This window comes from Martes martes (assembly GCF_963455335.1).
Source record: "Martes martes genome assembly, chromosome: 1".
In the NCBI taxonomy this organism is placed as follows: Eukaryota; Metazoa; Chordata; class Mammalia; order Carnivora; family Mustelidae; genus Martes; species Martes martes.
Genome location: NC_137888.1, coordinates 187,530,821 through 187,556,116, shown reverse-complemented (window position 1 = coordinate 187,556,116; position 25,296 = coordinate 187,530,821). Strand labels below are relative to the sequence as shown.

At 44.8% G+C, this 25,296-nt stretch overlaps 1 protein-coding gene across 2 annotated transcripts in view; it reads left to right on the top strand.

Annotated features, from left to right (window-relative positions):
- PTPRG (protein tyrosine phosphatase receptor type G) overlaps positions 1–25,296 on the top strand; it is a gene marked incomplete at its 5' end in the record, with an annotated part of 697,399 nt that overhangs the window by 622,184 nt on the left and 49,919 nt on the right. Inside the window, 2 exons of one of the 2 annotated variants that reach the window (XM_080822350.1) lie at positions 3,949–4,035; positions 16,584–16,675. In XM_080822350.1, coding sequence (XP_080678476.1) covers positions 3,949–4,035; positions 16,584–16,675 — 179 coding nt within the window. The remainder of the gene's footprint in view (positions 1–3,948; positions 4,036–16,583; positions 16,676–25,296) is intronic. The other variant, XM_080822349.1, reaches the window with a different exon arrangement.

The window sequence follows — 25,296 nt, the reverse complement described above, 5'->3', positions numbered from 1 at the left end:
ACCCTTCTCCTGATCACGGAGAGACAGCACACGTGCCCCTCTGGAGCAGGGATCCCTCCTGGATTCCCACAGAGCGACCATGAGCCCGGGTCCAGGCTCTCCACGCATCTGCTCTAGCAGCCAGCGCTTCCGGCTTTACCCCGATGACTACACTCGGTCTAAGCATTTGTCCCCCTCCAACCCAGGGAAGTCACAAAGGAGACGGATGCCATTAAGAGTGCTGTCTCCCATGCATGTGACCGTGACCGTGACCGTAAATACTTATCATGGTAACCAGTAATTGTGGAATCGATAAAAAGCAAACGTTCTATTTCATTCTCCTAGCAGACCTGGGTGGGAGCTAAGGGGTCCGGACTGCATCACCTTCTTCCCAAAGGAGGAAACTGGGTCCAGAAGGGGAATGACTTGCCCAAGATCACAGAGCTGGTGTATTTTAGAAGTATTTAAATCTAGGGTTTTGTTTTGTTGACGTGAGACCCTTTATGGCTGGTTCGCGTATTCCTTCCTTAGTTGCTTGTTCATTCAAAGATGTTTTTAAAGCATCTGGTTTGTGCCAGGCACAGGCGATTCAGCAAAGAGACCGAGTTCCTGTCTTCAGGCAGCTTGTAAAATGGGGGAGATGAGCAGGTAAAGGAAGGTAATCCCAAATGCAGGTCCCAGACCTGTTTTATTTAGCTGATACATGGTTTTCAAAAATCTGGATTGTTTAGAAAATTAGAAGATGTTACTTAAAACTCCAGCTGTCTGGGTTCTCGTGATAAATTGGGTGAGGTGGCAACGTTGTTGTCACCTTCTCCTGTGGCATTAGTGGGCTGGATAGAGCTAACCACAGGGACATTTTTTAGGGGAGAAGGATACCCGCTGGCCAGCCTGTCAGTCTCTGCCCTCCCCTGGCTGTCCCCTGTGTTTGGGTTCCCCTGAGTTACAGTCGTGACTTAGGGAGAATGGGATGGGCTCTGACCACTGCCAGGGTGGGGTGGGAATGAGACCGAGCCAGGGAAGGCTCCTTGGAGGAGAGGATGTTGAGCTGTTATTTTCGCAGAGCAGAGAGCAGCCACAAATGCTCTGGCAGAGCTCTGTGTCACAGCTGACAGCGAGGTACTTGGTCGTTGCAAGATCCGTATTGCCAGAGGGAAGATGTGGTCACAGGGCCCCTTGTCCATGCAAAATAAAGTCTGCTTTTTTTTTTTTTTTTAAAGATTTTATTTATTTATTTGATAGATCACAAGTAGGCAGAGAGGCAGGCAGAGAGAGGGGGAAGCAGGCTCCCTGCTGAGCAGAGAGCCCAATGCGAGGCTCGATCCCAGGACCCTGAAATCATGACCTGAGCCGAAGACAGAGGCTTTAACCCACTGAGCCACCCAGGCGCCCCATAAAGTCTGCTTTTGTGCGTAGAATCAGATGCTTTGCTAGGGTATTCAGCCTGTGCAAAGGCACTGGGTTAGTCCAGTGCGCTCTTCGGTGGCTTGTGTGTGGAAGGGAATGGGAACGAAGAGTAGGTTTATATGCTTTAATCAAGTCTAGGAAAATCCAGGTTTCCAGCTCAAACTTTGTGGCAGCTTTGTGCAATCACCTTTATCTCTTCTGCAAACAGACTGCTCAAGGCACCCCTGGTATTCCAGGCATCACTTTATCTTTTAAAACTGGTGACTGCCCGTGTCCCTCACCCCCTTCTGGAACCTGTATCTGTGGCCATAGTTCAGGAATTTTTTTTAAATCAGGAATAATTTTTTATGATTCAACCCATCAAATCCTGACAATGTGTCAAGCCAGTGGGGGAGAGCTAAAGCGCTTTGCATGATCGCAAAGTATGGCTTGCCTCGGAGGGCTCGGGTTGATGACATGGCGATGCTAAGCTGTCTTTGCTCTGAGACGCTAAAAGGCATGGGGGTGGGGAGCCGTCTGAGGTCCCCAGCTGTTCCTTGAGGTGGGCACTGCTTTTCCTTTGCCCCTGCAGCTGCGTGCCGGGGATCTGGGTCACGTGTCAGCTCATGCTGCGGATCCCAGGCAACTTTCTGCTCGATAACCGTTTCCCAAATGGCTACTCGGGGGCCTTTCAGAATTCACAAGAACTGTCAGTTGTTATAGTAACCGGCCCCCCTGCTGTCGAGTTGGCCCTGAGATGCCAGTCGAAGCTCTTGGAACAGGCTAACACGTAGTCATTAGACAAAAGCAGGGAGAGATTCACTGCTGAAGGTTGCCATTTAAACATACTCCATGACACTGAAAAGAAGGGATTGGTTCTGTTGAGGAGGAAATGGATGGATACGTTTTTTTTTAAAAGCAAACTGACTTTTCAGGAAAGGGCAGCTCCTGTGTTCAGTCTCTTGCTACATAACCAACACCTGTCTTCGGGTTTCTCACAACAAAGTGTCCTCTCTCGAAGGATCGCTTGTGTCTGTCCTGTCGGCTTGCCCGGGTGGTCCCCACAATTATTCCAGATATTAGTTATTGGTTTTGTGGCATTTGCTTCTCAGCGACGTGTTGTCAGTTTACGGGTGGTAGTTTTAAGCGCCTGTGATTGTGTGTGAGGAAAAGCTGCGGAGATAGCCGGCTCAGCTCCAAAATTCCCGAAAGAGTGAATCTGGCAGAATTCAGAGTAAGGCTAAGGGTTGAGAAGAAGTCTAAATATTTTAGGAAGCTGCAAATTTCAAGTTTCTATGAAGATTTGCAAAAACACTCCAACACGCTCGTGATTTCTTCAGATTAATGTTCAGCGCTGCACCAAGTACGTTCGTGATGTTTGGAGGACACTTGTAGTTCCAGAATGTTCTCAACAGAGGGAGACAAGGAGTTCTGAATTACAGCGGGCTCCCTGCCCCCCACCCTGACCCACACACACTTTTTACATCCTATTCCCAGCTTTTCAGCTTCTCCAAATTTTGGTTCCTGTGCCAAGTACTTTTGCCCAATATAGAGGCTTAAGATTATCAAAATGAATGAAAGGTAGTATTAAAAGATAAGAGAAATCTAACACTTGAGAATTCAAGGATGTTCATCCCAGAGTAAAAAGTACCAGGTGAATCAAAAGCTCTCCAGTGTTCCTGGGAATCACACACCTGAATTCAGAGTTGTGAGTCGGGCTCCACAGAACTTCCAATGAAAGAGAACTTCGTAGCAAGTCTGCCTTTGCTGTTCTATCAACAGAGTTTGGAAAGAATAGGAATCATTCCAGTGTGAAATCCTATAGCCTAGGTTATTAGGGAAATAAATATAATTGAGCAAACACCTTCCCGTGTTGCTGTGGAACAAAAAATTTATCTTTCAAGAGCTAGAAACAAGACTCAGATGCTGCCGTTATTAAGTTTTACAGGGAAACTGAATATCAGACCAGGTACATAGATGTAACTCGATGACGGCTTCCCTCCAATTCCCCAGTCTGGGTTGTGAATCTGTGAAGTGTCCAGAGAGGAGAGGCATGCCTGGGGAGAAGACAAGACCCCGATTGGTCTAAAGACACCACATTCACATACATTTGCCACAGACAGAGGGGAGGTTCAGATGATCCCCAGGACATTCTTGCTGAGTTCTATTGACTTTAATGGTGTTTTAAATGATCGCATTTGCCAAAGGATCTTCCCTCCCTAAAGGTGGAAGGTTAGATGTATGAATGAGAAAATCCAGTCATGATTGGATTTGCGATAGCCTTACCTACCATCAACACCAGGAGTCCTACGGGTTTCCAACCTGTAACCACCACTTTTAAGAGCAAAGTTCCCATTGTCCTATTCCTTAAGGAACCGCAAAACAAAACAAAACAAAAAAAAAACCTTGATAATCCCAGTCCCGTTTATGCGTAAGCTTTCTCTTTTGAAAATGCCCCAAATTCGGACCGATGGTGGGTATGTCTGTGTTAGGTGGGAGGGAGGGCATTCATGTGGAACTCTTGGTGGTCAATTGAAAGTACTGTCTTCTATACCTGTTCTCTTTTGTTTTTTGTCTGTTTAGAGGGTGTAACAAAGTAAAGTCCAAGGGCTTTCCCAGACGTTTCCGTGAAGTGCCTTCTTCTGGGGAGAGAGGAGAGAAGGGGAGCAGGTGAGGGGCGGTCAAGCTTAAGCGGGGGATGCCTCTTTGGCCGGGACTGGCTTGCTGGATTTTTGTTTTGTTGCTCTGGGGATGAAAGTCCTGTAGACAGCACAGTGCTGCAACTTACCTGTCTTACCCCAACTCCCACAAGTAAGAATTACAAATACCAACATGGCTTGCGGGTAGCTGGTAGCAATGAAAGTATGTCCCGTGTGTGCTTGCTCTGCTTTATTTGGCGGTTTCGGGGCGGGGGGTGTTTATTTCTAGAAGGGGACATACTGGAATGTTCTATGTTGGTGTGTCTGTATGTCAGTTGCATCCATTATCTTTCCAAAATTTCAGATGTTTGCATGTTTCAGAGCTATAAAAAAAATGCATGCATTTAGCCTTACAAGTGAAAAATATCTTTTAGAAATCTAAATGTATACATAAGCTAAGGAAGAAGAGTAGGAAAGGAAGAGAGAAGTGAGCAAATGGGGATAAAGGACGTGTTTTTCCGTAAGAGTGAAATTTTTAAAAAGTGAAAGCACACGTGTTCTACGTGGCTCGAATACTGGGAAAAACTGTTGTCCTGGAATGATTTACAGCAAACCTTTAGAAGTCCTGATCATGTGATCTTAATTACCCCACATGGGCCTCTTGATAATATTTTGATAAGGCTTATCTATATAAACTCTACTTAATATGGTAATTAAAATTTTAATATTGCCAATTAAGATAATTCCCTAATACTGTGTTGTGAGTAGTTTCTTACTACTTTCAGTGAACAAACTTATAGTATTTTCCTTAGAGTTTTTACATGGAATGATCCATCTGCCTTGGTTGAGGATAAGTCAGATCATTGAGATAAAATTTTAGATACCCATCGACTCTAATCAGGTATACTTAGGAGATCTGGGAAGGTAGAGTACAAGAATTGTGGAAGATGAATGAGAAATTCTATGATCTATCCTCTTTTAAGTTACATGGTGTGGTTTTGACCTTGTAGGGAAAAGGGGTTAACTGCAGACACCGGTAGTAATTATTCTTTCTAAGATCTTTCTACTTTTTACTTCAGTGTTCTAATCTGTTTCCAAAACTCCAGTGGTAAAAAGTGAAACAAGAAACCCCTCTGCATAGCTTTAGCTCAATCCCAAGTTCTAGTCTTAAAAAGTACCTTCAACATCATGTAAATGCCTAGTATTCGTGCCCAGTCTGTCATAATGTGTTTCTGACTGTAACACAGTACAGAGTGGCTCAGCTCGCAGGCCACACAGAGATAACGCCCATCTAATTCTACGTTCTCTTCAGACACGATGCCACAGCTAGGTGGCCTGTGGTTCACTCTGATTTATGTTCCTAGCCCCAGATGTGGGAATGGCTTATTACAGATGTATTTTAGTTCCTAGGAGTGTGTATTTTGTCCCAAGCTGCCCAGTCTCTCTGGTTTCTTCTCCACTTCTGAGTGCTGGAAGCTTAGGGAGAGCGTGATGACTTTCCTTTAGATCTAGAAGTTAAGTACTGTCTTGGAAAACTCCAAGTGTTTGTACAATCCATCTGATGATGAATCCCATATTTTACTTTACTTTGTTGATCATGTAGTAGCAAAGACAGACAGACCTTGGCTCAGGGAGAGACAGGTTCTCACCGTGGCTCTACCTCTTCCCAGCTGTGGGACCTTAAGCAACTGAACAAAGCCCTCTGAGCCTTGTTGCCATCATCTAAGGGTAGATCCAGTGATCGTTCCTTTTCATGGGGTTGTTGCGGAGAGGAAATGATGGAGTATATGTGAAGTGCTTAGTACCTATGATATATTTCCCCACCCAGAGGATGGGACGATAGGGACTCCGAGAAGTTACTTGTCTGGGCTCTGCAGCTTGGGTGGCTGAGGTGGGACAACCCCGTGGTAGTCTGAGTCCTGAGCGGTGCCCCTTCTCCTCACTGCTGGATGGGTTTGCTAATCAATCCATGATGAAGAGTGGGCCAGGGAGAGATCCTGTCCTCCAGGGGCTCAGATCTCCCCCATTCCTTAGGCGGTTGCCCTGCCATTCTCCGTTCCTCCGAAGCCTACAGTTCTCGTTCCTCTTGACGGCTGTGTGTGCTGAAGACCACCAGCTCACTCTCCCCTCTCCTCCCTCCTTCTTTATCCCAGGAGCCTTGGCAGCAGCCTCCTGACCCAGTTCTGTCCTCTGCTGCTCTATAAAAAGCCTCCCAGAGAACAAGGGCCCCGCCCTCCTCTACCAGGCTGCAGGTGTTTCCGGGAAATAGGGCCGTCAGCCTCTCATCTCCTGCCATGGCCTCTTTCTATCCACTCTCATTTCCTGTCCTGGTCTGCATCCTGTCCAAAATGTGGCAGGAATCAGGAGAAGAGCCCCAAAAGCTGCCTGAATAGCAACCCTCCAAACAGTTACAGTAGCTGTTGCAAAGTCTATGCACATAAACCCCAGGGTAATAGCCATTTGCCCGTTTGGTCTGACCTCACTTGCCTTGAACAGTCCCCGCCCACAGCGGGAGGGGGATGTCTGTGTAGTCTGCACGTGGACAGAGCCGGTGAAGGCCAGACACTGGCTGCAAGAAGTAACAGCCGATTATCCCCCGCCAGAACAGAGAAGGAAAAAAATAAATAAAAATAAGACCCAGGGATGCCTGGGTGGCTCAGTGGGTTAAGCTTCTGCCTTCAGCTCAGGTCGTGATCTGAGGGTCCTGGGATTGAGCCCCGCATCGGGCTCTCTGCTCAGCGGGGAGCCTGCTTCACCCTCTCTCTCTGCCTGCCTCTCTGCCTACTTGTGATCTCTGTCAAATAAATAAAATATTTTTTAAAAAAAATCAGACCCAAGTATTTAATTTTTCAAAAAACACAGTAGTTGACTTAAATTTTGAATAGGTCATACTTGACGCACTTGAAAATGAAAGAGCTTAATATTCTGTATACCCCTCCGTCTCCATCTGGTCACCCACCCACTGGACTCCATCTACCCATCTGACTCCTGCAAATAGGTAACCTCGACTGCTGGTTTGTCATCCTTCTTCCGGACATTGGGGGCGGACTGTGTGAGTAAATAGAAACCTCTATCCCCAGACCTTTCACACGGTAGATGTCTGTGTCTACTGTCTTACACCTTGCTAGTTTGACTTAATGTGACTTTGCTCTAGGTGTCTGTGGTTTCCTCGTTCTTTTTCACAGAAGCACACTATTCCTCTGTGTAGTCCTGATTTATTTCAGCAATCCCGTATGGCTGCCATTTGGGTTGTTCCCAGTCTTTTGTTATTACAAGCAGTACCAAGGTGAATAACTTGATGTCCTTGTGCAAGTGGAGAGGTCTGTCTGTAGGATAGAGTCAGGAAATGGGCTGTGTCAGGAGTGATAGGCATTTGTAATTTTGATGGATGGTGCCAAATTGCCCTTCTTGGTGCCATACGCAGGGCGACTTGTCTCTGCAACACAGGAGTCCCTGTTTCCCTACACCTTACCCAGCACCATGTGTTGTCAAACGGGGGTGATTTTTTCCAACCTCATGGGTGAGGGGGGAAAATGGTGTGTTAGTATAGTTGGACTGTTTTTTCTCTTATCATGAGTGAGGCAGAGTACCTTTCATGTTAGTGTCCTTTGTGTTTCTTTTGCCCTAAACTGTAGGTCTTTTGCTCATTTTTCCTTTGCATTGTTGGTCTTTTTCTAATCGAGAGAGATGACTGTCAGCAATCAGGGTTGCAGATATTTTTTTTCCTCATCTGTGGTTTGTCTCTGAACTATATTCATGCTGTTTCTTTGACTCATATACTCAGATTTCCCCATGAACTTCTTTGTTGGTTTCCAGATTTTGAGTCTGCATTAGAAAGTCTTCCTCCATTCTGAGATGACTTATTTTAGTTCTGTTATGGCTTCAAAGTTTAATGTTGAATTCTTAAATCGTTTAGAATTTGACCTGGTTGATAGTGTGATGTCTGAATTAACTTTTCTCTTTCCCAGATGGTCCCAACTATTTAGAAAGTACTACCATAGGACTGTTTAGTGAAAAGACATGTCATACCTCACTAAATCCTTAAAATAACTCTCTTCCTGGTGAAGTCTGACCGACTTAACATGTTCATGAAATAGTCGCCAATAAGTGTTAACCGGAACACTGTATGTTACAGATGTTGAATCATGTGCAGGGAATAAAATGTGAGTTTTCATTTCCCATCTCCTGCCCAAAAGGAGTCAGACCATCCTGTCCCCATTAAGCGCCTCCATCCGTGCTGGATTGTGTCCCTGCCTTGAAACAGTGGCAAGGGGAGGTGGAGAGTCCCTTAAGCCTCAGTCCAAAAATTGAGAACATTCCAGGACAGCTACCTCAAAGCCCCCGACTTGAAGCCTTCTTCTGGGTAAGAGCTCAGAGGACTGGGCAGTGCTGTTAGAGCTCCCTTGCTGAAAGCCAGCCACGACGTAAAAACTGCTCTGTTCATGTTCTCAGTCTGGTCAAAATGTGGTTTATGAAATGACCTCTGCTGTCTTATCTCCTGGAAAGCATTAGCAGTATTTCAGTCATTCCTAGGACTCTCCAAGGATTGCTTGGCAAACTTAATATTGAGCATGAAAGTGTATTGTGCTGAGACCACTTAGGTGCATATAATTTAATTTCCTCCCACATTCCTCAGATGGTAATTGCAGGCACTTTGTATCCTCCAGTGAAATTCTCGCTGCAGAAATCAGATTTTTGTCACTTGCAGCTATAATAAGAGTTGAATGGGCCACCTCTCCTGACCACGTGAGGTCTAAAATATTTTGAAACCTCTTCTCGTTTGATACACGTATCCTCTCTCACACCTCATCTGTCTTCATAGTTTGGTTCACTTTTCCTCTTTCCTTCTTCCCTTCATCTCCTCCTCACATCTGACAGGCTGTACTTATCCAAGGTATGACAACCATATGTCCCAGGATTTCCAGAATTGCCCCGATGTGAAGTATGTCATTTGATGATTCCCAAAAGTACTTTGATATTTGTCAGATCACATGTGCTTTTTACGTTTTGGAGACTATGAAAATGAGCAGTGCAATTCTGAATTCTTCTTTCTAGAAGATTCCGTCCTGGAAAGATAATACAACAATAAACGGAGTTATACAAACAGAATCATTTCACATACAGTACAGGGAACTGAGCAGCAAGTGAGTGGTGGCAGCTGAAAAAAATGTCAACTCCGAACTTAAAGTGGGCTCTTTTCCAAGTGGGACCCCTGAGTTACTGCAAGCAGACTCTCCCCTTTGAGGAAAAGCCCAGCAACGTCCACAGGCTTTTCCTTCTATTGTTGTCTTTGTCACTTTAGTTTCCAGAAACATTTTGCCCTAATAAATCAATCCCCATCTTTTTAACACAGCTCTCAATCATCTTCCTTGAAGGCATGTGAATGTTCTCAACTTTCTATTTATAAGTGGCTCTTATTCATACATGGTTTACTATAACAGATCCATTCACAAAAGTAAATATTAATGTGCTTTCTGTAGTCAACAGCATGAAAATAAATGGGATTATTAGCAGGCATGGCACTGTAAATTTAAATGAGGGCAGTATATAAATCAGTTAAGATTGCTTAATTAATATGCAGCTGCAGCTCAGCCAACTGCCTGTTCTAGTCTGCCATTAGCATTTTGAGCTGCACGCTGCATGACAAAGTCCTTGTCACCCTGATATGATGATAAAACCGTGGAGCTTAATTGGAAGACAGTGACTGGGCTTCTGACCCCTACACACCGTTCCATTATTTTGTCAATCCCACGTTTGTGGGGGACTCTAGGAACGGTGTTGTGCTCTTCCCGCGGCAGCGAGGCGGAGGGCAGTGTGGTTAATAAGCCGGAGACCCAGAATGAGAACAATGGGACCTCTCATCGCTTGTCAAAAGGGATGTACGCTTTGACCCAGATGTCTGTACATCTCAGGAAACGCTGGTCCTGTAAGCAGGGCTGGACATGCTGCCTTTTCAGGACCCTTTTCGATACACGGTGGTGCTAAGTGGAATCCCAGTATTTCCAATATTCAGTCTTCCCGGACCCAAGATCAGCAGCTTGCTTTCGAAAAGTCTCTGTCACCTATTTCCCAGATTCTTGTCAGAGGGGCAGGAAGGGTTGTAAGAAAGAATGAAGGTAGCAAAGTTATCGATGCGAGTATCTGGGGGAAGAAACTGAAGCAACAGAGATGAGTCTTTCCGTTGGACTTCGGTCACTCAGGGGGTTCTGGGTTAAGGGCGTGTCAGATTCCTGGAAGGGCAGGTCTAGAGATTTCTTCCTCCTCTTCCTCGTTGGCTGCATTTTAGTCTCTGTAACTTGAGTAATTACTGATACTGATAAAACGCTGTCAGAGCATCTGCAGTGAGGGAGCGTTTGTCCATCCGTCTGTCTGTCTGTCTCTCTCATCCGGAGAAGCAGTTAAGCACCCCGGGCCTGTCCCGTGCTGGCCGTGTGTGTGCTCTAGGGGAGAGCTCGGAGCTCGGAGAGCCGACACTGAGGGCTTGCGGATCATGATGGATGTTTACTGTATTTATTGCTTTCTCTCCAGCACAGATTCCTTGGTGTTTGAAAAAGCCTCTCTCCAAAATCTCTCCCTTATTTAAAGAAATGAGAGATTATTTTTAGAAATTTTAGTCCAAGACCAAACGGTCATGACTTCATGACTACCCGCTTAACGTGTCCGTGGGCTGTACGCAAGCTGGACTGATCCATCCATGCACGAGACCTCGGGCACCACATGGGCCTGGACCACGGATCGTGGGGTTGGGCTTGAGACCGAGGGAGCTGCTGGCCAGAATCCGTATCGGTTTGATGAGCTGCTAGAGAGGGTATTCCATGTTATCCTCTTGACTTCCAGTCACGCCTTTCCTAGAAGTCTTAAAATTTAAGAGCCCACGTTTGTTTTCTAAAAATGGATGAATGGAGAGTGATACAGAAAGTGCGTTTGCATTTTGCTACTTAGAACTTTACATGAAATGCATGTGTATCTAATAGGTTGGCCATCTTTGGTCAAGCACCAGAAACCCTTGGCAAGGATTTAGGATCTGTGTTATATGAAAAATGTATACGTTTAAATGGTAGGCTGGCATTCAATGCTGAGAGGTAGTTTTTCTAAGAGAGGCGTGTAAGGAGTGCACCAACTCAGAGACCAATAAATGCACATCTCCCTTTTTGTTTGCCTTCTGGTCCCTACACCTCTTGAGTTGGAACTGAGGAAAATGACCTTGTGCCCCCCGGGGTGTCTTTCTTGTTCCTATTTAGAAGCATTCAGTGAATGTTTGCTGTCACTCTATCTTGATACTTCTTCGTGGGAATGAGTTTGAGAGAGACATCTTATTCTGTGTTTTTCAGTTCCGTTCAAGTGGTGGGACACTTGGAACAAGGATATCAGAACATCCATGAGTTACTTAATAAGTAAATACAAGTTCAATTCCATGACAGAAACTAAAATTTAATTGGCTGGCCGATAAGCAGCACCATCCACGAAGGTGGCTTAAAGAGTCGCTTTGGGAGGAAAAACTTTCACTTGCGAAGTCTGTGATCTGAGGAGACAGTTGTCCGGTATGGGTGGCAGAAGATGATGCTTCAACTTCAGGAAATGCCATCCTCTTTCTGAGAACTTTCAGAAACAGAGGAGAAGACCTTTCAAATTCTTATTTAAGTATATGAGATGCAGTTTATTTTTTACTGAATTTGAGAGGATTACATTAACATCCTTGAATTCTCAACTACGTTTTTTATCCCATCTGGGACCCTATAAATTCTAAATGCTTGCTTTTATGGTCACTTTCATGGTACACACGATCTGAGACTGTTTTGTTTCTTCAGTGGCTTTCTTAGAGTACTGAAGACTGTCTGGAACCATTTCCCCTGTATCACCGTGCTTCTTAACCAGGGACAGCACACACCATTGTCCTTGGGGGAGTTTTTCCAGATGACACAGGCCTGTTCCCACACTCTGGAGCTGTTCAGCTAGAATTACTAGGAGTGGGGTCCATCCAGCATGGGCGTTTTAAAAGCTCCCCAGACCAAAGAGATAGATATATAGCTCACTGATAACCACCACGACTGAAACCTTACTGACTTGTGTGCTTATGTGTGAGAGAGAGAGAAACTGACTGACTGACTTCAGGACCCTCCAAAATGGAGGTGTACCTAAATTAGGAAACTCAGAATATCAGCAGAATCTGTTGCAAAGGTAGATTAAGGGAAGCAGAAGTTACCTCATTTGGATCATTACTAAACTGGTCAGAGTCATTGGAAAAAATTTATCTGTTCTCAGTTCCCAAGGGAGACATATTGGTGGTCAGTAGAGGGACAAGGAAGGGATGAAAGAAAGGGGGAAAGGGAAGAACATAAGATGTATGGTGGGGATCCAGCAGACTGTAATTGGTAATTTAACTTGTAAATGTATTTTTCATTCCAAACATGGTGTACTTCATTGTTTTCTTTTCCTTTTTTAAGGTATTTGCTAAGTAAATGTTCATTGTAAAGAAATGATAATTTTAGAAAAATGGCCCTTCATGATCCAGAATCTGTTTCATTCAAGGGGCATCTTTAGAATAAGTTGAAAGCGAATCGGACCCGGGCAGAAATTTGAAATTGTATGCACAGGGACCCCCTTGAACATTTTCAGAAATTCTGTCCCCATTCTCCTGAGCTCAAAATGAGAGACAATACTGCCTCCTTGAACACATCACAGTGGAAGCATTTAGAGGCATGAAAACTTGTGTTTTCTTTTCCCTCATTTTCAAAATCCCTGCCTTTACTTGTTTATCCCTGGATACTACTGAAGGCCAAAAACAGTCACTCGTGGGACTCCTCTGAAAGGAGTGAGTTCAGACCCAGAGTCATGTTGGACCCTTGGACCGGCTGCTTTTCTTAGGTATTAAACCCACAGGGTCTAATTTGCACACAAAAGAGTTCACCTCAGTGTGGTCGAGGATAGTGAAAAGTTGACACCAAACCAACATCTGGATCAGCTTCTCGGTCAAAGCAGACCACCAAGGGTGCCTGGGTGGTTCAGTCGGGTAAGCGTCTGCCTTCTGCTCAGGCCATGATCCCAGGGTCTTGGGATCGAGTCCCGCGTTGGGCTCCCTGCTCAGCCGGGCGTCTGCTTCTCCCTCTCCTGCTCACCCTGCTTGTGTGCTCTCTCTTTTTTTTTCTTTCTCTCCACTCTCTCAAATGAATAAATAAAATCTTTAAAAAAAAAAAAAAAGCAGGCCTCTGGTAATTAGTGATTAAAGGACTAAATATCTGACCATGTGACACAGCCATAAAATGGGGGAGAAAGCCAGCATTAATGACTATGTCAGTTCCTATTTGTCGTAAGGGAGTTAGTACAGCATGGTTTAATTTGTTACAAACACAACAGAAAACACACTGTGCGTGTGTCTCTGTGTGGGTGAGATGACAACGGGAGCCCCGATGGATGTTCTCACTCCATTTTTGCTGTCCTGTCCTCCCCACTCATCCCATAGCAGCCAAAATGAGTGTTTGGAAGGAGACAAGTCTGACTGTGCCCCCCACTGATTGAAGCCCTTGGTCAGCTTTCCATTTCCCGCAGATACCAGCGACGCTTGCGGCTTTGGAGCTGCCATGATCTGGCTCTTAGCCACCCCTCCACCCTTGTCTCCTGCCGCCCTTCCCTGCTTTACCTCTGGCGTCCTTTCAGTTCCTGCAACACGCAAGCTCACTCTGCTCTTGAACGAGCTCTTTGACCTGCCGGGAGCCGTCCTCCCCGACACCTGCCCTTGGCTAATCCTCTTCAGTCGGGTCTCCACTCTGGTGACGAGCTCAGCCTGTCTTACTCTCTTCAATCCCCTTGACTACATGAAATTGGTTGTTGACTTGTTTATGGCAGATCTTGACCAAGAGAAGCGCCTCGTCTGTCTTCTTGGTCACACTGCGCTGGCCCCTCGTTGCAGATGTTTGAGGGACAGTAATAAAAGAGGAAGAACGTGGGAGGATATACTCCTCAAATGCCGATAGTGTTGATCACTAGGTAGACGATTTGGAGTAACTTTAATTGATTGCTTTTCCTTTTTGTGCCTTTGTATTTCCTAATTTTTCTGCTGACATCATGTATTATGTATGCAATTTGAATGCTTGGCCGGGCTTAAGGAAGCGGCTTTAAAGCTTCTAGGCAGTTGCAGGAAGAAGGCATTGCCTGCCCGCTCCATGCTGAGCGGGGGGTGCTGGATCGATGTTTGCTGAGTCCCCCGAAACCTTTATTCTGAGGGAAGGTGTTTCCCCAAAGCTCTGTAGGTCATTGTCCACCTGAGTCCTTGTGTGGGAGGAAAGTAGGTGTGACCTGCACCGAGGTGCTGATGTGGAGAGCTGCGTCTCCCAGATTTCTGACCTTCATCTGCGGCGGTGCACTTTTCTCTGACAATCACAGGGTTATTTTGCTCCAGGGAAAATCCATTATACACAGCAGCACATGGCGCACTGGGGTGTGATGTGCTTCGGTACACACTGCCCTTTTTCTTTTTCCCCAAAGAGAATACAAAGCTGCTAGCTCCCCACATAACAGTGAGTGGATGGCGTGCCTGCCATCTTCCAGAAAAAGAATCGATGATACAGTTTATCCTTTCAGAGTCACCTGACTTGAGCACTACCTTGACCAATAGCAGTTCTATGTACTAATAGCTTTATATATTAGAAATTTAGCAGGTGTAGGAGTTAATGCCTTAAAACAGAAGACGTGTGTGTGTGTGTGTGTCCAGCTAGTTCAAGTCTGACCTGATGCATTGCATGTTGTTTGTTTCAGTACTAGCACTTCTTTGGGCTAGGAAGTTCCTGAGTGGTCCAGTATCTCAATAAAAGCAGGTCATCCCTAGCTACGACACTGGGCGGTTAAGGTTGTACCTCCTTTGTGGAGTTCGTCACCTGTGTTTTTACTTGAATGCTACTTTCTGTAAATCTGTGCAAATTTGAGGGAGAGAGGAATCCGAGATTAGAAAACTTGATGACTGATTTAGAAACAGAAAGAAGCTACTTCCTCAGACAAAATCGTGTGTGTGTGTGTGTGTGTGTGTGTGTGGTTTTTTCCACATGGATTTCCATCATTTTCACATTCAGTAGAAGATCTGGTTATTACCAGAGCCCTAAAACATTTTGTGCATTTCATATCCGTGTAGCTTAAGTCAGACTGACTGACGTTCTTTCCAAATTTAGGTAAAGACGGCTAACGACGAGGGATAAAAACTTGTTTTATTATTTATATTACGAATGCTGCGGCAATTCATGGGGGGAGGGAAACATCATTTTCAGCCCTTTGCAAGAGCAGTCCTGCAAGACATGTGCCGAGTAGGAGTGACTTATGTTCAGAACCCCCTAATGGCTTGGAGCAGCAGTCCAGATTGCTTCTAGAACAGTGCCCAAATGTACAATCGGTTAGAGCTGCTTTCCGTCTGGAAACAGGCACTGCTGAAAGAAAAGTGCCCTGCCCAGCGGAATCATCGCAGGATACTTTGGATTAAATGAGCAAAGACAGCTCTGAAGAAAAGTTGACTTACCCTAGTGGTTGGAATGCAGCCCCCGGGAACAGCAGAGCTGGAGTGTGTCATCGGGGCTTGGTGTGGGGCGCCCCAGGAGCGGGCTGGGTCCCAGGGACACCGAACAGCAGAAGGATGCCGCCTGCTTGGCTAAAGCCCCAGCAGCAGGGGCAGCTACTGTGAAGCCCCTCGGCCAGATGAACAGGGACCCTTCTCTGGTCACAATAGCCATTCACGCTGAGCAGCCTCATTAAATATTCAGCCTGTGCTTCCGGCAGCTCATTAGGGCCGCAATGAGCAGTGACGTGGATGCTGGAAAGCTGAGGGCCAGCCGGCATCAGTAGGCAGAGGCTGAGTGAGCTGCTGATGGCTTTTCTGTGCACTGCGTGTCCTGTGATGACCAGTGTTTGCTCCCTGCTTTGCCTGAAGTCCAGGTAAAATAACACAGACAACAGGCAGGGGACACCTGTGAGCTCCAGGTTCTTCTCCCCAATGTTGTCTGGCCAGGGCCCCGGATTCTGAGGGCTTGCCCCCTCCGAGCCCTCCGACCCTCTTAGAGAGCTGTGTATAGCTTCGGGGGCCTTCCGAGCACGGACAATGTGCTGCTATTGTGTACTTGGGGCTGTTTGATGACTGCGTTTGGGAGGGTTTGAGGTGTGGTTTTGAACTTGGAGCTGGAGGTGTGGGAAGACCAAATGACTCTTCTTAATGGGTCAAATTTAGAACTATTGTGGGGTCACCCTAACAGTGTGTGCAGCAAATTTTGCTCTGTGGATGCCAAGTTTTGGTGGATTAGAGTGGTTCACTAGTAAGCTTTCTCCTTTTGACTCTCAGGAGAGATATGGTACAATAAAATACATATATGTGTGTGTGTTGTGTGTGTGTGTATATATATATATATATATTCTTCAGCTATTGGGGATTCTTCCAGTAGGTGGAATGTTGTCCTTCTAAAATCTTGTTACTTTTCCATGGTCTTGCACTCAGTGCTGTGTGGTATTTAAAGCTGGTAAAATCTGTGAAGGAAAAATGGGAAAAAATGAACTCCAAGTGTATTTCTCTGGTCTCACTGTTTGCATGTTTTTCTCTTTGCTGCACAGGAAATGTTTTCAGACAGCTCATTTCTATGTGGAAGATAGCAGTTCACCTCGGGTCGTCCCCAATGAAAGTATCCCTATTATCCCTATTCCGGGTAAGTAAGACACACTCTTCTTTCCAGCGAGCTAATCATTTTCCTCTTTTGTTGGTACTTTTGTGTGACACCCATGACAAAATATTATTTTCCTAGCCTTTGAAAGCTTGCCCTAAGAGATCCTTCCCTAAGGGGAATTTAATGAAATCTTTTCTCCTTTACATAACTGCAGTGTGATGGAGTCCTCTTTTTAAGAGGAACAAATAGCTATGAGTTAATACAGGAGAGACTCACGGGCAGGGAGGGGAAGTACCAGCAGACAAAAGGGAAAGCAAAGATCATTTGCAGTCTGCTTGGACCAGGTTTCATTTTGATAGGCAACTTGCGCTTACTTTTTTTTTTTTTTTTTTTAAATCACAATTTGTGATACAGTTTTCTCGAGGTTTCTCCTGAGATTCCTTCCTCTGCAAATACTTTATCTTAGCATTGGAAGTTTTGCTTCTTAGGAACTTGTGGGGAAGTCTAGGGATACACTCTTGGTCCAGGACTCATGTCATGGGTCCTTGGGTAAAAAAAGTGAAACACTCAGCTGGTGTTGGGGGTCAGGACTGGTTGGAATACGATGTAGTGTATAGCAGCAGGTGCTGCTGAGAAGTTTGGTAGCTGGTTCGTTGAGGTGGATGGGATGTGGGAACTGAAGATCGCTCCCAGCTTGTTCATTTGGCATCCCTTCCTTTTTTGCCAAATCTGAACTTTCTTCCTGTGGGTTTCTTTATGTGCTGGTAAATATCTATCTCTCAATATGTCCAACATCCACCCTCCTGACATTAATTATTTTTTTGGTAACCAGAAGCCCTGCTTTTCCCCTAGTGCTGTGTCCCGCCCACCTGCAGCTTCCCTCATTCTCCAGAAAGGTCTTCCCCGTCTGATATGCCATGTATTGTAGTTGTTGGTTTATTGTCTTCTCCTCCTACATCAAGAGCTTCATAAAGGCAAGTGGGTGTCTCCTTAGTGCTAGATAGTCCCCGGCACATAGTAAGCATTCTTTAATTCTCTGAATAAATGAATTCATGTCAGCAAACCTTTCTTCGGGTTTTCCAAAGACTGTATCTGTGAAGCTCAGAGGTACAGTCATTCTCTTGGTGCCACAGAATGCTTCTGTTGTTGAAAAACCTTCATGAGGGGCACCTGGGTGGCTCAGTGGGTTAGGCGTCTGCCTTCGGTTCAGGTCAGGATCTCAGGGTCCTCGGATCGAGCAATCCATCAGGCTCCCTGCTTAGTGGGGAGTCTGCTCCTCCCTGTCCCTCTGCCTGTCGCTCCCCCTGCTTGTGAGCATGCCCTCTCTCTCTGTCAAATAAATAAATAAAATATTAAAAAAGCTTTACTAGGTGCGGTTACGGTTGGGAAGTTAATTGGACCTTTGTGTGTCAGTATATATGAAGTCATTGGGTATTGCTGGAATTGGCCATGTTTTCTCCAATCTGATCACCTTCCCTCATTTAAACTTGTCACACGAAAACAAGAGGGGTAGCAGAAAAGCCTCTGTGAGTTCTTACTGGATCACTTCGTGGCTGCTAACCCATCCCCAGACAGGGGTAGGTTTTATGCTCCCCTTCATTCTTCTTTGCTGAGCCTTACCCTTGAGTCTTGGTGGAGGAAATCCCACTCCTGCTTTTGAAAGGTGAGGAAGTAGACAGGGATCCTCAGTCTTGCACTTGCATGGAATAAGTAGTTTTGTCCAAGCTGCAGGAGTCACGCACTAGCACGTGTGTGAATCATTTTCCTCTCAAGACACCCAGAGTATGTGTTGGCCTCTGGAAAATGCCTGAGAGCCTATCTTTCCTCTGCACTGAGTCATCTGACAGATACAGCTGGTAGGTACCTATGCAGTTGAAATCCATTTTAAAAGGTTAGGTGGTGAGATACTTCTTGGGCTGTGTTTCCATTTTTCTTTTATTTTCCCACTGGATGGGGAATCAGAAAATCTAGGATCTCACTCTGCCTCTGCTCTGAAAGCTTTGCTCACTGCCTTGACCTCTCTGAGCCTTAGTTTCCATAATCTGTAAAGTGAACAGGATGCTTGATCTACCCACACTTGAGGCAGTGTTAAAACTCAGGTAAAGTGTTATGTGTAAAAGCATTTGGGAAACCTTAAGCCAGAAATGTCAGTTGTTGAAGCTTTCCTCCTCAAATCACGGTATGATTCATCCCAGTAGCTGTGGAGAATGAGCATTTGCCTGGTACTCAGGTCAAGATTGTCCCAAACACTGAACCAAATTTAGTCGGTGTGGCCCACCACACCTTGCTCTGTGCCTTGGACTTGAGGATTTTCAGTTCACTGGAATCCTCAGAAACTGCCAATCCATTGTGCCTGCCTTGGCACACCTCTGGATAGGTGTTTCCAGTGTTTTCTGCCTCATTTCCCACCTACCTGTTCAATCACCACCGTAAATACAGTAGTTCTCCCCACCTCCCCTTTTTCCGTGAGGCATATGTTCCACCACCCCCAGTGGATTCCTGGAACTGCGGGTCTTCTCAAACCCTACGTATACTGTTTTCTCCTCTGCGTACATACCTGTGAGGAAGTTGAATTTATGTATCAGTCTCAGTAAGAGATTCACAATAATAACTAGTAATAAAAGAGAAGAATTATAACCATATATTGTAATAAAAGGTACGTGTCCCTCTCAGAATATCTCATTGGACTGTCCTCACCATTCTTGTGATGGTGTGAGATGATAAAATGCCTATGGGACGAGACACGGTGAGGGGAATGACGTAGGCATTGTGACGTAGCACTGGGCTCCTGTGGTCCTTCTGACCATACATGGGGAGGAGGGGGAGGGTCGCCTGCATCTGGACTACAAGTGCAGGTAACTAAAGCCCCAGATGAGGGGGAACTACTGTACCCACAACCCAAAGGCATTTCTGGAAATGTGAGTTTTTCCTAATTCCATACTCACTGGTAGTGTAAGTATATGGAGAGAAAACTGCTTCGGGACTCTCCACTGACTGAGAAATCCGTGGTGTTCAGCTGTGCCTCACTGGACATGGTGCAGCCTCGAGGAGCTCTAAGCACCTGTGGAAATGAAGGAGTTGGAATGCCTTATGCAGTGTGAGGGTAAAACACTAGAGAACCAAGATGAGGCCACTCTTCTGTTTTCCCAGGTGGCACAGCCCTCACTGGGGGGAACATGCCAAGACAAATCAACTCATTTCACCCTTAACTGGGAAAAAGTTACTCTCTGTGACCTTTCTTTAAAGATTTTTCACTTTTGGGGCTTCTGGGTGGCTCAGTGGGTTAAAGCCTCTGCCTTCGGCTCAGGTCATGGTCTCAGGGTCCTGGGATCGAGCCCCACGTCGGGCTCTCTGCTCGGCAGGGAGCCTGCTTCCCCCTCTCTCTCTGCCTGCCTCTCTGCCTACTTGTGATCTCTGTCTGTCAAATAAATAAATAAAATCTTTAAAAAAAATTTTTTTTTTCAGTTTAATCCCATTCTCTCCCTTGTTCGGAAACAACCCCCCACTGATAATAGTCCCATTTATAAAATATTTTGTAATTTGTGATGCACTTTAACCATCCAGTGTTCTCTTTATTCTTATGGTTTCTTCTGGTTATTAGCATCCAACTATGTCATGCAGAAGAAATTCAGTACAAGAAAAACACACTTTTTAATAAATTCATGAGCTGTTTTCACTCTGGTAAAGCTTTCAACCCTTTCCTTAGTGGAGACCTCCTTGGGATTCTTCTGAATGATTTACCCTAGGAATTCTCTCATTGTTCTTATTTCCAAAAATACGATATTTACAGACTTCATAGGGAGTATGTACTTGTTCTACCTGCTAGACCTCCGTTATAATTTTTTTAAGATTTTTATTTATTTATGAGAGAGAGAGCAAGTGGGATCATGACCTGAGCCTGAGGCAGATGCTTAACCAACTGAGCCACCCAGGTGCCCAATCTCAGTTATTTTATCCTTGTTCAAAACCTAATAACGGGACTACTGGGCCTGCGATTTAACAACTTTTATCACTTGAACTCCTTATTTCCTATAAGTGAATGTTTAAAAAAAAGAGACTTCCAGACCACCGCTCCAGTGAACTAAATCATTATACCGGTTAGGAAAGTTACGGATGCAACAGGGCAAGATTGAGAATTCAGGCACCAAACTGTTACAAAACAGAGCTTCTGGGTCATCCGTGGACTATGCAGTAAGCTCTGTTCCAAGAATTTCCTTTATATTTAACCTTGTTTTTAGGAAACATCATCCTACAATAGATATTGAGCGTTTACTGACTCCATGGATTATTTTCACTACAGTCAGTCCTACAGAGACAGGTGCAGGGGATAGCCTAACCTTACAGCCGCAGAAACTGAGGTTCAGAGACCCTATTAATTCACCCCAGCTGATCGGAAGGGTGGAAATAACACTGGAATTCCTCTGAGTGGCTTTAAAGCACAGATGCCTGGAAAATGGCTCTGCCACCCCTGGGCTGGCTCTTCCGAAGGTTCTGCTATCTCAAGCCTTTAAGCCCCTCATTTGGATATTGATTCATTAAACCAAGGCCTTTCAAATACATGTGAACATCCCCTATAGATCCACCACCCACCCCACCCCCGCCGGTTCTTGATGATGATTTTCTACCAGTCCTGACCTTTTGCCTCTTGGCTGAATTCTCTTACAGCCCTCTGAATAGTTCCATTATTCTTTTGTTGAAGTTTCCTCCTTACCAAAAACTCCTCTCTACCTCTGTTCCCTAGTCCTTTTTGTTCTCTTACTTTCTAAGAAAAAGGCTCTCCACCCACCTATACTTTCCTTCCCTGTGCAAAAATAGGCCTATGTGATTGAAATGACCTGGGGAGAAATTTATAAATAACGTTGAAACTTTTGGGTGATTCTGCTGTGGTTGAAGTGCAGGAACAGCTCTGGTCTTCAAATCCCAAAGCATAAGTGGAATCAGTAAGTTACACTAACTTCAAAAGTATTATAAAATAGGCAAATGGTTAAAGAGAGCTTTGCTAATTGATCACTCGTCCTTTGGAGATAGCCATTCATAGGAATTTCTTGAGGAATTCTGAGTTATTAATTTTCCTTAATTAAATTAAAATTCAGGAGTTTAGAATCTTCAGTGTGTGCTCCTGATTTAACATAGCAAAGACGGTCTTGTCAGAATGAGGACATTTTTTTTCCTGATCTCACCTACACTTAATGTAAAATGCGGAAGTGCTAGAGAATGTGAATGCGATGGCTAAGGCTGATTAGCCACAGTAGAAAGAACTCTTCTTCGGATGCAAAAGTATTTATCCAACATGAAAGAAATTAAAGAAGTGCTTTTGAAGTTAGGTTCCAGTCACTGTGGAAGTGACATCAATTCTTTCATCAGGACAATTTGGAGTTACAGTGCCTGCTGCATATATGGGAACAGTGGTTAGTTGGTTGGTTAGTTTTCCAGATACGTTGAACTCTGACTTGTGCAGGAGAATGAAAGGGGCTTTGACTCTTAATATCTTTCACTAACGGTTTTTCAGAATCAAATGTCCCATGGTTATGGGTTCTCCATTGTTACCTGGGAAGGTAAAGCATAATTGAATGTAGTAACTTAGTGGGTCAGTCCCCTCGTAATGCTAAGTAATACTTAATTCTGTGACATTTTTAAGATACTGAAGTGGTAAAACAGTTCCTTTAAGATCCACATTATTCTTAACATCTGCAAGTACTTTTTAAAAATTTAGACTTTTCGGGGCGCCTGAGCAGCTCAGTCAGTTAGGCACCTGCCTTCACCTTGGTCGTGATCCCGGGGTCCTGGGATCAAGCCTGCACCCGGCTCCCTGCTCAGCGGGAAGCCTGCTTCTCCCTCTCCCACTGCCACTGCTTGTGTCCCCTCTTTCGCTGTCTCTCTCTGTCAAATAAAATCTTAAAAAAAAAAAATAAATCTAGACTTTTCGATCAGGAGATACTCATTTTAAAGGACAAACTCCAATAATACGTTCATTGCAGTTAACATACATTATGTCATTTACAGATCGGTTTCACTGCATTATAGTGTTCTTTCAGATTTTCATTATATTACAGTTTTTTAAAATCAAAACTTAGCTCATGCAATTAACCTGATTAATGAGTATGTTGTATGGTTTTTTTCCAAATATGCATATTGTCAGGCGCAGATGTCCTTAGAAATGCTTTTTTGTGGAAATCAGAGGATCTAACTTGCTAATAAAAGCATTACAAAACAAAATGTTGCTGCTAACCAGTAGCTTGGAAATCCAGAAATGATTCATGCCTTTCCAGCAGTTAAAATACATCTTAATAATTTGAAGGTCACTGGCTTCAGCAGGGGGCCAGCATATAAAGGGGTTTTAAACATGCAGTTTAAAACCCTTGGGATTAAACCAACCTTGTTGGCATATTTTATTTATATAGAGATTATCTCCAAAGGAGATTCATTGGTCTTTTGACTATAATGAAACCTTTTCTTTATTGACTTCATTGTGTCATAAATGAAAAGAGCTTTCTTTTTATGGCAGGAAATAAAATGTTCCAATCTCCACAATACTCCTTGCATCCAAAGAGTCTGATTTAGACAAAACTCTGCTTGTCGTGCCCTAACGCGGAAACTAAAATCCCAATAATGTTCTTTAATTTCATGTTTGCTTTATCTTCCTAAGTGGACACAGAGGTATTACCAAGTGCAGAAAGAGCCCTGAACTTGGCCTCTGGGAGCTGAGCAGGCAGGCAAGAAGGGACTGAGTTCCTGAAATCCAGGTCTGTCCACTAGAGGGGTGGTAGAGAGCCCAGTTGTGGGATGTGGGGGAGCAGGGGGTAAGGTCTGAGCAGGAGGGACTTGACCCAGGGACTGTGTTGAGGGTTATAGGATCCCCCTGCTGAGAGACAGAATTGGCATAGGGTTGCAGGAACTACTGTGGGTTAAATGAACTTCACAGAGATGGGTGGCAGAGTGGGTGGGTGACGGAAGGCCCTCTGGAATGGTAATGGTAATTATATATGTACCCGCACTTGCTGGTATGGGTATTATCTTAAACACATGTTAAGGCAGTCAATCCCAGCATTAAGCATCTTGGCAGGAGGGTAAACACTTTAACACTTCATTTTACCTGGCATCATCAACGTGATCAGAATACCAATGTGAATTTTCCAGGTTGACTGAAACTTACAGTTAAAGCCAAAGTGTATCATGTCATTCCTTTTAAGTCAGGAAGTTTCTTTAAAAACCGTGATTGAGGGCACCTGTGTGGCTCAGGTGGCTAAGTGTCTGTCTTCAGCTCAAGTCATGATCTCAGGGTCCTGGGATCGAACCCCACATCAGGCCTCTGCTCAATGCAGAGTCTGCTTCTCCCTTTCCCTCTGTGCTCGCGAGCGCTCTCTCTCTCTCTTTCAAATAAGTAATGCTTTTTATTTTTTTTAAAGATTTATTATGGTTTTCTGCCCTCTCTAACCACATATATTCAAATTAAGCTCTAGGGAGAGGTCAAATAAGGTAGAAGACACAAGGCTTTGGAGTCAGCCCGGCCCCACCACCTGACAGTGGACAGTGGACAGTGGACAGTGGACCTTGGCCAAGCTCTTGGATCTCTTTTAGCCAGTTTCCCCATCTATAAAATGGGTAATCACAGCCCCAAATCATAGGGCCACACGGGTAAAGCAATTAGCACCCAACAATAAATCCTAGTTATCAAGCATTTACAAAATGCTAAGCACTCTTAAAAGTGCTTCCGTCATCTGTTGACTCTTCATAACTCTCTGTGAAAAGTCATTATTCCCATTTTACAGATGAGGAAGGGGAATTACAGAGAGGTGAAGTCATACCACCAGGCCGTCTGGCTCTGGCTTCTCCATGTACACCATTGCCCCTGGGTCCCTGGCACAGAGGGTGCTTTCCACCATTGATAACAAAAATGACAGCTGTGGGGGGGGAGAAAAAATGACAGCTAGACAGCGTTACTGAGTGACGGGCTGAAGACGCGGCCACGGAGCTGCACAACGGGCTGAGCCCTCGGCAGCACCTCCCTGGGATTGATGTTCAAGAACAGCCTTGGCTGCTGAGTTTGTTTTTTTTTTTTTTCTTTCTAACAGCAAAAAACCCAATGAAGTGAAGTTTGCCCTTTCTGTTTATCTGTTACTCCTGAAAAGGAAGAGAAAGCAAAGTGAGCATGTGTAAGGAGGTTAGAACCCTAGACCAAAATAGGGGGGATTTCCCTCTACCTGGCTCCAGATTGCAACTACAACAGGGACATAGCCAGATTCGGGAAACACCTTTTCTCTATTTTCAGTGCCTCATTCTTTATTTCGTACAGTGCTTTATTTAACGTTCATCATCTTGAGCTCTTTTTTTCCATCATGGAATCTGTCACTATTGGTGCTTCTCAGTAGACGGTCACCCTCTGTGAATGCGCCTCTCGGGGTGCCTACAAACCAAAGACTGATTTCAGACTCCATCAGAAGTGGTGCATAAGGATGGTTGACTGAAATAAAAGGCCTCTTATAGGTGAGGTTGAATTCTAACCACCAAAGGCTGAAATCTTGGAGAAAGTGTAACTAATAATGTCAAATAACAATCTCACTCTGAAAGGTGCTGATTCTCAATGGACTTACCCAGACATCTTATACTGGGGTGATTTAAGGATAACAGTAGGACTCTAATTTGTACCTAATTCTCAAATCTCT